A 13046-nucleotide genomic window follows, 5' to 3' on the forward strand; every position below is an offset into this window, starting at 1 on the left:
TTTCCTATGTAATGTCAACTCTGTACTATAAGTAAATGTATTCTTTCATCTTTTTTATGAATTGATTTGCATTGTCTTTACTTGAAAGACAATGAAAGCTAAACTTTTACTAAAGATGGATAACTGTGATGCATGGATGTTGATTTGAAACATTATTTTCTCTAGGACGATCCTTGCCGACATGGTAACTCGACTCAGCGAAGAGTTGAGAAAAGGAAAAACGGAGAAAAACACTTATGACTTGTCCAAACTACCAACTTGTGGTTCCGTTAAGACACCGAAAAGAGAGGAGGCTGAGTATGTCACTTTTTGCCGGTATTATTTCTGTTCCCCTGTCCTATATGTTCATAACATCCCATTGTATTTATTTAGAAAGGTTCCACCGTTCTACAGGTGACTTTTTGACCGTTTGTGTAAATAGGAATTTTCCTATGTAATGTCAACTCTGTACTATAAGTAAATGTATTCTTTCATCTTTTTTATGAATTGATTTGCATTGTCTTTACTTGAAAGACAATGAAAGCTAAACTTTTACTAAAGATGGATAACTGTGAAGCATGGATGTTGATTTGAAACATTATTTTCTCTAGGACGATCCTTGCCGACATGGTAACTCGACTCAGCGAAGAGTTGAGAAAAGGAAAAACGGAGAAAAACACTTATGACTTGTCCAAACTACCAACTTGTGGTTCCGTTAAGACACCGAAAAGAGAGGAGGCTGAGTATGTCACTTTTTGCCGGTATTATTTCTGTTCCCCTGTCCTATATGTTCATAACATCCCATTGTATTTATTTAGAAAGGTTCCACCGTTCTACAGGTGACTTTTTGACCGTTTGTGTAAATAGGAATTTTCCTATGTAATGTCAACTCTGTACTATAAGTAAATGTATTCTTTCATCTTTTTTATGAATTGATTTGCATTGTCTTTACTTGAAAGACAATGAAAGCTAAACTTTTACTAAAGATGGATAACTGTGAAGCATGGATGTTGATTTGAAACATTATTTTCTCTAGGACGATCCTTGCCGACATGGTAACTCGACTCAGCGAAGAGTTGAGAAAAGGAAAAACGGAGAAAAACACTTATGACTTGTCCAAACTACCAACTTGTGGTTCCGTTAAGACACCGAAAAGAGAGGAGGCTGAGTATGTCACTTTTTGCCGGTATTATTTCTGTTCCCCTGTCCTATATGTTCATAACATCCCATTGTATTTATTTAGAAAGGTTCCACCGTTCTACAGGTGACTTTTTGACCGTTTGTGTAAATAGGAATTTTCCTATGTAATGTCAACTCTGTACTATAAGTAAATGTATTCTTTCATCTTTTTTATGAATTGATTTGCATTGTCTTTACTTGAAAGACAATGAAAGCTAAACTTTTACTAAAGATGGATAACTGTGAAGCATGGATGTTGATTTGAAACATTATTTTCTCTAGGACGATCCTTGCCGACATGGTAACTCGCCTCAGCGAAGAGTTGAGAAAAGGAAAAACGGAGAAAAACACTTATGACTTGTCCAAACTACCAACTTGTGGTTCCGTTAAGACACTGAAAAGAGAGGAGGCTGAGTATGTCACTTTTTGCCGGTATTATTTCTGTTCCCCTGTCCTATATGTTCATAACATCCCATTGTATTTGTTTAGGAAAGGTTCCACCATACTACAGGTGACTTTTTTTTTTCTTTTTTTTTTTTGAGAGGGCATCTCTCATATTTATTGATCAAATGGTTGTTAACAACAATAAAATTCTGTATAGGGGACTCAATGCACAATCATTAATCAACCCCAAGCCTAATTCTCAGCAGTCTCCAATCTTCTGAAGCATGATGAACAAGTTCTTACATAGTGAATAAGTTCTTACATGGTGAACAGTGCAAGGGCAGTCATCACAGAAACTTTTGGTTTTGATCATGTATTATGAGCTATAAACAATCAGGTCAAATATGATTATTCGTTTGATTTTTATACTTGATTTATATGTGAATCCCACATTTCTCCCTTATTATTATTATTACTATTACTATTTTTAATAAAGTGCTGAAGTGGTAGGTAGATGTAAGATAAAGGTAGAAAACATAGTTTAGTGCTGTAAGAGGGCAGATGTAGATGATCAGGTGTGTGCCTATAGACTAAGTATTAATCCAAGCTAGAGAAGGGCAACAAAACATCCACGGATGCAGAAGATTTCTCTCAAAACAGTGGGGGTGAGGTTCTAAGCCTCACCTCTGTTGATCCCCAATTTCTCACCTGATGGCCCCCCTGCGACTGTGCCTGTCTTAGGTTGTTCCTCCCTTTAGGAATCTTACCCGTCTCTGGCTCACCAGTCATCTTCCGGGGCCATACAGGGAAATGTAAAGTTGGTAAGTGAGAGAGAAGCAATATTGTTTGAAAAGGTTAGCTTTTTACTTCTTTGCAGATTTATGCCCTGTGGCTTCTATCCCCAGTATTTGTCTTGAGGTATCTTTAGCACTTGGAAGAATTATGATACTTGGTAATTTCGATATGAGGCACGAATTCTACTTAGGGGTTGTAATTATGAAGGAAGAAGAGAAGCTATAGAAGTAGCAGATGGAAGAAAACATGGGAAGGTTGATTATTTCTTTGACATATCTTCTTGTAGAGTCACATAAGCATGATAGGTTTTAAACTACTAATTAAATTGTGCACACACATTAACATAATAGGAATACAGCTACATAACAAAAGCAGACCTATAATTACCAGCCATCTCCAGTGAAACCAAAAAAACCAGTTAGGCACCCTAGGCATTTGTGAAAACTTATCAATGATATGATGAATATTGTCTAACTGAATTTGAATAGTTTGAGAAAAATCAGACAAATTAAAACAACACATTCCTGGGAACCTACAGTTGACTTTTTGACCGTTTGTATAAATAGGAATTTTCCTATGTAATGTCAACTCTGTACTATAAGTAAATTTATTCTTTCATCTTTTTTATGAATTGATTTGCATTGTCTTTACTTGAAAGACAATGAAAGCTAAACTTTTACTAAAGGTGGATAACTGTGAAGCATGGATGTTGATTTGAAACATTATTTTCTCTAGGACGATCCTTGCCGACATGGTAACTCGCCTCAGTGAAGAGTTGAGAAAAGGAAAAACAGAGAAAAACACTTATGACTTGTCCAAACTACCAACTTGTGGTTCCGTTAAGACACCGAAAAGAGAGGAGGCTGAGTATGTCACTTTTTGCCGGTATTATTTCTGTTCCCCTGTCCTATATGTTCATAACATCCCATTGTATTTATTTAGAAAGGTCCACCGTTCTACAGGTGACTTTTTGACCGTTTGTGTAAATAGGAATTTTCCTATGTAATGTCAACTCTGTACTATAAGTAAATGTATTCTTTCATGTGTTTTTATGAATTAATTTGCATTGTCTTTACTTGGAAGAGAATGAAAGCTAAGCTTTTACTAAAATAGATAACTCTAAAGCATGGATATTGATTTCAAACATTATTTTCTCTAGTACGAACCTTAATGAAATGGAAACTCATCTAAGCAAAGAGCAGAGAAAAGGAACAACGGAGGAAAATGATTCAGGTCGCTTGTCAAAACAACCCAGTTGTATCTCTGTTAAGGAACCGAAACAAAAGGAGTCTCTGTACCTGACTAATTGCCGGTATTATTTCTGTTCCCCTGTCCTGTATGTTCATAACATCCCATTGCATTTGTTTAGAAACCTTCCACCATATTAAAGGTGACTTTTTGACCGTTTGTGTAAATAGAAATTTTCTTATGTAATGTCAACTCTGTACTCTAAGTAAATGTATTCTTTCATCCTTTACATGAATTGATTTGCATTGTCTTTACTTGAAAGAGAATGAAAGCTAAACTTTTTCTAAAGATGGGTAACTCTGAAGCATGGATGTTGATTTGAAACATTATGTTCTCTAGTTTTGTCTTTGCTGAAATGGTAAATCGCCTCTGTGAAGAGTTGATAAAAGGAAAAATGGAGGCAAACACTTGTGACTTGAAAGAACTACCACCTTTTACTTATTCTAAGGAACTGATAGAGAACCCGGACCTCTACCAGGACATGACTTTTTCCTGGTATTATTTCTGTTCCCCTGTCCTATGTGTTCATAACATCTCCCATTGTATTTGTTTAGAAAACTTCCACCATATTACAGGTGACTTTTTGACAGTTTTTGTGAGTGGAAATTTTCCTATGTAATGTCAACTCTGTACTATAAGTAAATGTAGTCTTTCATCTTCTTTATGAATTAATTTGCATTGTCTTTACTTGAAAGAGAATGAAAGCTAAACTTTTACTAAAGATGGATAACTCTGAAGCATGGATGTTGATTTGAAACATTATTTTCTCTAGGATGATCCTCACTGATATGCATACTCGCCTCAGCGAAGCATTGAGAAAAAAGAAAACAGAGGAAAACACCTGTGACTGGGCCAAACTACCAACTTTTAGTTCCGTTAAGACAACGAAACGAGAACACTCTAAGGACCTGACTCTTTGCGGGTATTATTTCTGTTCCCCTGTCCTGTATGTTCATAACATGCCCTTGTATTTGTTTAGAAACCTTCCACCATACTAAAGGTGACTTTGGGACCGTTTGTGTAAATAGGAATTTTCCTATGTAATGTCAACTCTGTACTATAAGTAAATGTATTCTTTCATGTGTTTTTATGAATTAATTTGCATTGCAAGAGAATGAAAGCTATAGATAACCCTAAAGCATGGATATTGATTTCAAACATTATTTTCTCTAGTAAGAACCTTAATGAAATAGAAACTCATCTCAGCAAAGAGCAGAGATAAAGAAAAAGGGAGGAAAACACTTCTGGTAACTCGTCAGAACCAAGTTTTACTTGTGTTAAGAAAGCAAAACGAGATGACTGTAAGGACCTGTGCAGGTATTATTTCTCTTCCCCTGTCCTATATGTTCATAACATCCCACTGTATCTGTTTAGAAACCTTCCACTATATATTAAAGGTGACTTTTTGACAGTTTGCGTAAATAAGAATTTTCCTATATAATGTCAACTCTGTACTATAAGTAAATATTCATTCGTCTTTTTTTATGAATTAATTTGCATTGTGTTTACTTGAAAGAGAATAAAAGCTAAACTTTTACTAAAGATAGATAACTCTAAAGCATGGATATTGATTTCAAATATTATTTTCTCTAGTATGATCCTTACCGAAATAGAAAATCATGAGGATGCATGGCCTTTTCGTCTTCCTGTAAACTTGAACTTTGTTCCTGGTTATACCAAAGTTATTAAGAAGCCTATGGATTTTTCCACAATTAGAGAGAAATTAATTAGTGGACAGTAAGTACATCATTTCTGTTCAGTGTTATTGAATGTTATGTGCTCAGTACTCTTACGGTGAGCCAAGAATACATCAATTACAAGCCCTGTCTTTAGAGACAGGATATATATGTGTGGTTAAGGTAGTATGATACGGAAGACCAGTCAATTAAAATTATATCAGTAATTAGAAATAGTGTAATAAAGCTGTTTTGACTTTGGAAGGCCACCAAACCCAGCCTGGGAGTTAAGGAAAAGTATCAGGGAAGCCTCCCAAAGTGACTACGTGACATGTAAGCTGGAGCTTATATTTTGCATCATTGGGATATCAATACCATTTCATGTGCATTTAACAAAAATTGATTTCATAATATTTTCAGATTATTATAAGATGGATCATTGTTAATTTTAAGTAATGAAAGCTTTACAATGAATCATAGATTACAAAAAAGGCCTGTGTTAAAAGTAGAAGAAAATTATTTGCTCCTCTCTACCATATGGTCTTTGTGATCCTATCGAAGGGTAAAGTGGCTTCCTGGTCACAGTTAATGATTTTTGTTAAAACGACTTCAGACTCCTGCCAGGGAGTGACCACTGTCAGTGGGCTTTAGTTGGTTCTGGATACTGGACTCCTGTGGAACCACAGGAAGGAATGAGGCTGTTTGTTTACAGAACAAACCCACATAAAGCATTTCACGTGAGAATGGCCAGGAGCCGTGGAGCTGCATGGGCCCTCTACTCCATTCTCCCCGCTCCCTTTATTCCTATATACTGCTTTTGGTTAATGTAGCTTGTGCCCATAACTGCAGGCAAATTCACCAGTAATTCTGGAGAAAAAAGGAACTTTACATGAAAAAGAACCATAAAATATATTTTGATTACATTCTTACTGTGTTTTTTAAAAGCATTATTTAACAGTGTATTAATTGATCCCTCCTGGATATTCCTTGGGAGAAAATGACCGTGTTCTATAATTTATATTCAATTTAGAAGTGTTGATTAGAACTTAACTCATTAGTGACCAACATTCTTATATGTATCAAAGGATTTAAGAAGTTGACAAAATGACTAATTTATTTGTTTGTAGGCTGAAATGCCAGTCTTTCAAAAGATTCTATTTACCTTTTAAAAAATTAAAATTCAGAAAACATTTAAGACTGTTGAAATATTGGTTCTAATATGAACCAAACAGCAGAAGCTGGTGTCTAGATAGGAACTAGTTCTTTTGCTCAGATGTTTAGGTGGGTAGCACATGGCTAGGACATACTTACACAGGAAGACTTTACCAGTGTTTAAATCAACTCTTGACTTTATCTTCTGCGATTCTCCAGTCCCTGGGTGGAGGATGAACTTCAGCCTCAAAATCCCCAAAACACACAGGTTCAAACATTAAAATAGAGCTTAGACATTACCAAAAATTGGAGCTCCCTTTTGAGAACGAGTACTGGTGAATGGTGGAGGAACATAGCAGAGGGAGGCAGGCAGAGGGGAGCAGTTCTGTATGATCCTGTTCATGACGCCAGCTGTGTTGGAGGCAAAATTCAGTGGATTCAAGGTCCTCTAACTTCAAATTGTTTGATTAAGCCCAAACTAATGAGCTGGAAACAAAACTCACAACAATATTTCAAATATTTAAATCAGAAATTTATAGAACAGAGGGGAGGAGGTGCCTAGTTTAATGAATCTGGGTTCTGTCAGCTGCCCTGTCCTGTGAAGGGACGGCAGAGATGTGAGCACCGCACTCACCGCACCTAGAATCTCACCGAGAATTCTTTCCTGGATTCCAGTCTCCCTGGCCTGACATTAATCATTAACCTTTTCTTGTAGTAAGGAAGAGTCTAAAGAGCGAAATATTTCTCAGAGTAATATTAAAATATTTTATAAAAACTATTCTCATATGTTGTATGATTCTATTTTTATGAAATACCCAGAATAGGTAAATCCATAGAGACAGAAAAACAGATTAGTTGTTTCTGGGGACTGGGATAGGGAGGAATGGAGAGTAACTGTTTGATTGGGTTGGGTATGAGGTTTCACTTTAGGGTAATGACAATGTTTTGAAACTAAATAGAGGTGGTGGTAGTAGAATGTGTGGAATATACCAAGTGCCACTGAATTATCTACCTTAAAATGGCCAATTTTATGTTATGTGAATGTCAACTGAATAAAAATAATAATTCCCACAAGAATAGGAAAATGGGTGAGGTTACATAAGTACTGACTTAATTCTCTTATTATTGCATATATCATGAGAGAGTGAAAAAGACTATACAAGGTATTTGATGAAAGAAATAGTTCCACTTTTACCAGGTCTCAGAGCTCCCGTGTGTACTTCATAGGTATTTCTAAAAGGTAAATTAGTGTTCAGCTTATCATCATATATTAGAATTACTTTAAATTTGGATGTCCAAAAGCCCTCCTTCAAAATATATTGATTTGGCTTGAGTTGGCTTGAAACAAGGCCAACCTTGAAACAAGGCTACCAAAAAGCTTAGGCAGGTGCATTCACCAATCTGTCTTCTCTGTGCTCTTACAGAGAAAGAGAATCAGGTTTATCGCACCAAAAAAGCACAGATGCCACAGTGCTTCCAATGGAAGGGCAGATCCTCATAGTGTTTCTCTGTGAAGGGATAACACATGCTGTTTTGTTGTTGGGATCATCATAATCCATTGCTTGAGAAAAGAGCACGGTTGAAAAGAGAAGAGAAAGAGGAAATGGGGAAGATTTAACACAGAGTGGCCTGTCCTGGGATGTACGTGAAGGGTCCAGGGCAGCTGTAATGTGTATCGTGCATAGGAGGCATTGACATTATTTCTAATGAAACTAAGTTGTTTTGGATGTGGGTCATAGGGTACTACAAGTGCTACAATTGGTCAGAAAAGTTAAACTAGTCAAGTGGAATGAGTTCTGGGCTGGAACTGTGATTTAAGTCAAACCGGAAATTGGATGGGGGGAGAAATGCTAGTTAGTTGAAATATATCTTGATCTTCTGAGAAATCTGTTTTTTCCATTTAACCTGTCTATATCCTTTATAGTCCAGAACACATGTAAGTTTTAAAATGTTCCATTTGTAAGAGGATATAAGGTGTTTTATTTCTGCTTAAATGCAATTATCTTTTTTTCTCTTACCTTTTCAGTTTTACTTTTTATTTTACCTTTTATTATCATTTCATTTGTTTACAAAACAAAGCCACCCTACAAAAGAACCTCTAAATCATGTGTTTTCTTTCAGGTATCCAAACCTGGAATCCTTTGCTGTCGATGTCAGGCTTATTTTTGACAACTGTGAAGCATTTAATCAAGATGATTCTGATACAGGCAGAGCTGGCCACAGTATGAGGAGGTATTTTGAGAAAAAGTGGACAGATATTCTCAAAGTGAGCCGAAGCTACAATAATCTCTTTTTTCCTTTTCAATAAGGGCGAATAAGACCAGCAATGTCAACTGTATTTTACATAAATGTGCAAGGCACACGCATAATGACTTTTTATCTTAGTAAAAGTATCTCACACAAAAACAGTATCAGAAAAATGATACCATTTTTAAAGGCTTCACTCCTGCAACAACCAAGGCCCTTGGTTATTGGTTTGTGTGATTTATCAGCTAATTTAGGTAGAACAGGGAAGCACACCCAAAGAATTTTCAAAGGTAAAGGTGTTACAGAGTAACAGCAATTAAAATATATCAAATCGCACTGAATATTCAACACCAGAGCTCTAATGTGGGAGATGGTTCTCCTTTCCCTCTCAATAAATATCTACTTTTCCTTTTTTTAATTTTGTAAGTGTATTTTTTAGTGAATGTATTTAATTTTATGAATTATTCATGATTAAACCACATTCAGAATCTTCGTTTTCTGTGAAAAGGAGAAACTAGAAAATTGCTTTAAATCTTGAAAATACAAGGAATGTTTTAGGAGGAATGTCTCCGAGCAGGATGGACCCCTTGTGGCCAGGCCTTTACTCAGGTGTCTGGTCCTCCTAGTGCTGAGTGGCCCTGGATCTGCCCTGGTGGTGGCCCCACAGTGGGTGGGCGTGGATTCTCGGGGCAGGAGTGCACTGACCCAGGGCACCAGGAGCCAGGCTGGCTGTTTCCCGCCCCCTCCCAGTCTGCTCCCTGGGATGTCCATGGGGCAACTAGCCCTGTAACTGTGCCCGTCATGCCCGCTGAGCCCCCCAGACCAGACAGGTCTTTGGGGTTGCCAGTGGGTTGAGGTCTCCACACCTCTCTGGGGCCTTGTCCCACTGTGGCTGCAGGAGTTCTGGGGTTGGCCGAGGTCAACCACTCCTGCCCAACTGCCACCTGCTTCTCTGCTCCCTCCACTTAGGCCCATCAGCTCCCACCTTCACCCCACCCAGTCCCCTTTCCCTCCCCTCCCTCTTCCCTCCCTTCACCCTCCGTTCCCCCTGTGCCCATGGTGGTCCTGTGCTCATGGGGGTCCTGCCCATGGGCCTCTGTTCTCATGGGGGCCCCTCTGCTCATGGAGCCCTGTGCTCACGGGCCGTGTTTTCATGGGGGGCTCATGTGCCTCAGCAGCTCATTTGGGGAGTGCGGCTTTGTCTTTTGGTCAGGTTTTAATCCCCCTGGTTGCCTGACCTGGGGTTAGGGAGGCATGTGTCCCACTCCAGTCCCCATCTGAAGCCCCACATCCCTGCGTTGTCCCTCTGTCCCAGGTCTGAGGCCTTGATTTGGGGAGCAGCTCTGGTGCGGTGAACAGTGGGAAGAGCTCTGGGCCCTTGGTACACCTCTGTGCAAGTTGGGGCCATTGCAGGCTCATCAGAGCCTGGTGGGGACCCACTGGTGTGCAGAGCTGTGGGGTCACCCATGTCAAGCAGCTGGTTCATTTCGGGGTTTTTAGCATCTCTTCCAGGTCTGGTCCCCTCCAACTCAGCCAAGCCCCTCTCCTGCATTTGCCTTGATTTGGGGGCTGGATCACACATGACGGTGGGCTCCTGGCAAAGACACTCTCTCCGGGTACCCCTTCCACGTGTCCTGCTCTCCCCACTCCAGGTGCTGGCGTTTAGCAAAATCCACAGCCCTTTCCTCTGAAAGACTTAGAGCCTCTGCCCCAGACAGTAAAGCCACGTTACAGTAAGGTTTGTTTACACATTTACTAGGAAGAAAAAGTACAGTGTGAACTTGGCCATAAAGAAAGAGTATTTTTAATTGTAGTAAAAAGCATAGAACACAAAATGTACCCTCCCAACAGTATTTAAGCACATTTTAGGACCATTGACTGTATCCCACTGTTGGGGAACAGATCTCCAGAACATTGTCATCTAGTAGAGCCGAACTTTGTCCCTATGGAACGGCTCCCCACTTCCCTCCCCAGACCCTGGCAACTGGCCCCTGCTTTTGTTTCTGTGATTTTGATGATGGCAGGTATCCCCTATGAATGGAATCATACAGGACTTGTCCCTCTGTGTCTGGCTTGTCACACTCAGCATCATGTCCTCATGTTGTGACATGTGATGGGATTTCTTTCTTTAAGGCTGAACAGTGTTCCACTGTGTGTTTGTACCATGTTTCCTTTGCCCATTTGCCAGCAGACACTTGTGTTGTTTCCACTGCTTGGCCACCACTGTGAATAATGCTGCAGTGAACATGGCTGTGCAGATGTCTCTGAGATACCGCTTCCAGTTCTTTTGGATATGTACCCAGAAGTCTCATTGCTAGGTGATGATGGTAATTGTATGTTCAGTGTTTTGAGGAATCACCGTACTGTCTTTCACAGCAGCTGCACCATTTTACATTCCTGCCAGCAGTGCACACGGCCTCCGGTTTCTCCACCTACATTTGTCTTTTGGTTTTTGATAGTGGTTGTCCTACTGGGAGGAAGACGGCATGTCACTGTGGTTTTGGTTTGCTTTTCTGTCATGATGACAGGTGTCAGCACCTTTTCATACGTCTGTTGGCCAACTGTGCTTCTCATTGGAGAAATGTCTCTTCTGGTCCTTTGTCCACATTACAGGTAGGCTGCCTGGGATCCCCGCATCTCCTGCGGGTCTCCTTCCCACTGAGTGGCTTGTTTCCACTGTGCAGAGCTTCTCAGTACGCTGTGACCTCCTTTGTCTAGTGTTGCTGTTGTTAACTTGTGCTTAAATGTCCTTCTGATCACCTGAGATAAAGGCAGGGATGACTGCACCAAGTTCATCACATTCATCTCAAAGGAATCGACACCATTAGTTAGGTAAGAATGCCTTATCAAGCATGAACATACAATGTTTGCTGAGAATTTTTGTTGTTTATTTTGACATAATGATAGCCTTTTAGAAGGGCAACAATAGGTTACCAACAGATCTTATGCATCATCCATTCACAGTCTCCAAGTCTCAGGATATTTTTTTTTTTTTTTAAATAATTATTTTTTATTGAAGGGTAGTTGACACACAGTATTACATTACATGAGTTTCAAGTGTACAACACAGTGGTAGAACATTTATATACATAATTCTAGGTTCCAGCTATCACCCTACCAGGCTGTTACAATATCTTGACTATATTCCTTATGCTATACATTACATCCCGGTTACTAATTTATTTTACCATTGGAAGTCTGTCCTTTTTTTTTTTTTTTTTTTTTTTTTTTTTTGTGAGAGCATCTCTCATATTTATTGATCAAATGGTTGTTAACGACAATAAAATTCTGTATAGGGGAGTCAATGCTCAATGCACAATCATGCACAATCATTATTCCACCCCAAGCCTAATTTTTGTCAGTCTCCAATCTTCTGAGGCATAACAAACAAGTTTTTACATGTAGAACAAATTCTTACATAATGAATAAGTTACATGGTGAACAGTACAAGGGCAGTCATCACAGAAACTTTCGGTTTTGCTCATGCATTATGAACTCTAAACAGTCAGTTCAAATATGAATACTCATTTGGTTTTTATACTTGATTTATATGTGGATACCACATTTCTCTCTTTATTATTATTATTTTTAATAAAATGCTGAAGTGGTAGGTAGATACAAGATAAAGGTAGAAAACATAGTTTAGTGTTGTAAGAGAGCACATGTAGATGATCAGGTGTGTGCCTGTAGACTATGTGGTAATCCAAGCTAGACCAGGGCAATAAAACATCCACGTATGCAGAAGATTTCTCTCAGAACAGGGGGGGTGAGGTTCTAAGCCTCACCTCTGTTGATCCCCAATTTCTCACCTGATGTCCCCCCTGCGACTGTGCCTGTCTTAGGTTGTTCCTCCCTTGAGGAATCTTACCCGTCTCTGGCTAACCAGTCATCTTCCGGGGCCATACAGGGAAATGTGAAGTTGGTAAGTGAGAGAGAAGCCTTATTGTTTGAAAAAGTTAGCTTTTTACTTCTTTGCATATTTATGCCCTGTGGCTTCTATGCCCAGCATTTGTCTTGAGGTATCTTTACCACTTGGAAGAATTATGACACTCGGTAAATTTGATATGAGGCACGAATTCTATTTAAGGGTTGTAATTAGGAAGGAAGAAGAAAAGCTATAGAAGTAGCAGGCGGAAGAAAACATGGGAAGATTGATTATTTCTTTGACAAATCTTCTTGTAGAGTAACTTCAGCATATATAGGTTTTAAGCTACTACTTAAATTGCGCACACACATTAACATAATAGGAGTATAGTTACATAACCAAAGCATATCTGTAATTACCAGCCATCTGCAGTGAAACCAAGAAAACCAGTTAGGCACCTTAGGCATTTGTGAAAACTTATCTATGATATGGTGGATATTGTCCAACTGAACTTGAACAGT

At 38.9% G+C, this 13046-nt stretch overlaps 1 protein-coding gene across 1 annotated transcript; it reads left to right on the plus strand.

The window, feature by feature from the left end:
• The first annotated feature begins 1446 nt into the window (after positions 1–1446).
• On the plus strand, positions 1447–9078 carry LOC130680455 (bromodomain adjacent to zinc finger domain protein 2A-like). The gene is made up of 6 exons (XM_057491072.1): positions 1447–1572; positions 3073–3204; positions 3497–3649; positions 4358–4507; positions 5179–5322; positions 8535–9078. The coding sequence occupies exons 1-6, from the start codon at positions 1457–1459 to the stop codon at positions 8719–8721; spliced, it is 882 nt and encodes a 293-aa protein (XP_057347055.1). The 5' UTR covers positions 1447–1456; the 3' UTR covers positions 8722–9078.
• Positions 9079–13046: the final 3968 nt, after the last annotated feature.

The sequence above is a fragment of the Manis pentadactyla genome, chromosome 13, assembly GCF_030020395.1.
Source record: "Manis pentadactyla isolate mManPen7 chromosome 13, mManPen7.hap1, whole genome shotgun sequence".
Classification (NCBI taxonomy): domain Eukaryota; kingdom Metazoa; phylum Chordata; class Mammalia; order Pholidota; family Manidae; genus Manis; species Manis pentadactyla.

Coding starts and splice junctions, on each gene's coding strand:
- LOC130680455 (XM_057491072.1), top strand. CDS start 1,457: ATGGTAACTCGCCTCAGCGAAGAGTTGAGAAAAGGAAAAACGGAGAAA. Junction 3,650..4,357: donor CTGTACCTGACTAATTGCCG/GTATTATTTCTG, acceptor TATTTTCTCTAG/GATGATCCTCACTGATATGC. Junction 5,323..8,534: donor GAGAAATTAATTAGTGGACA/GTAAGTACATCA, acceptor GTTTTCTTTCAG/GTATCCAAACCTGGAATCCT.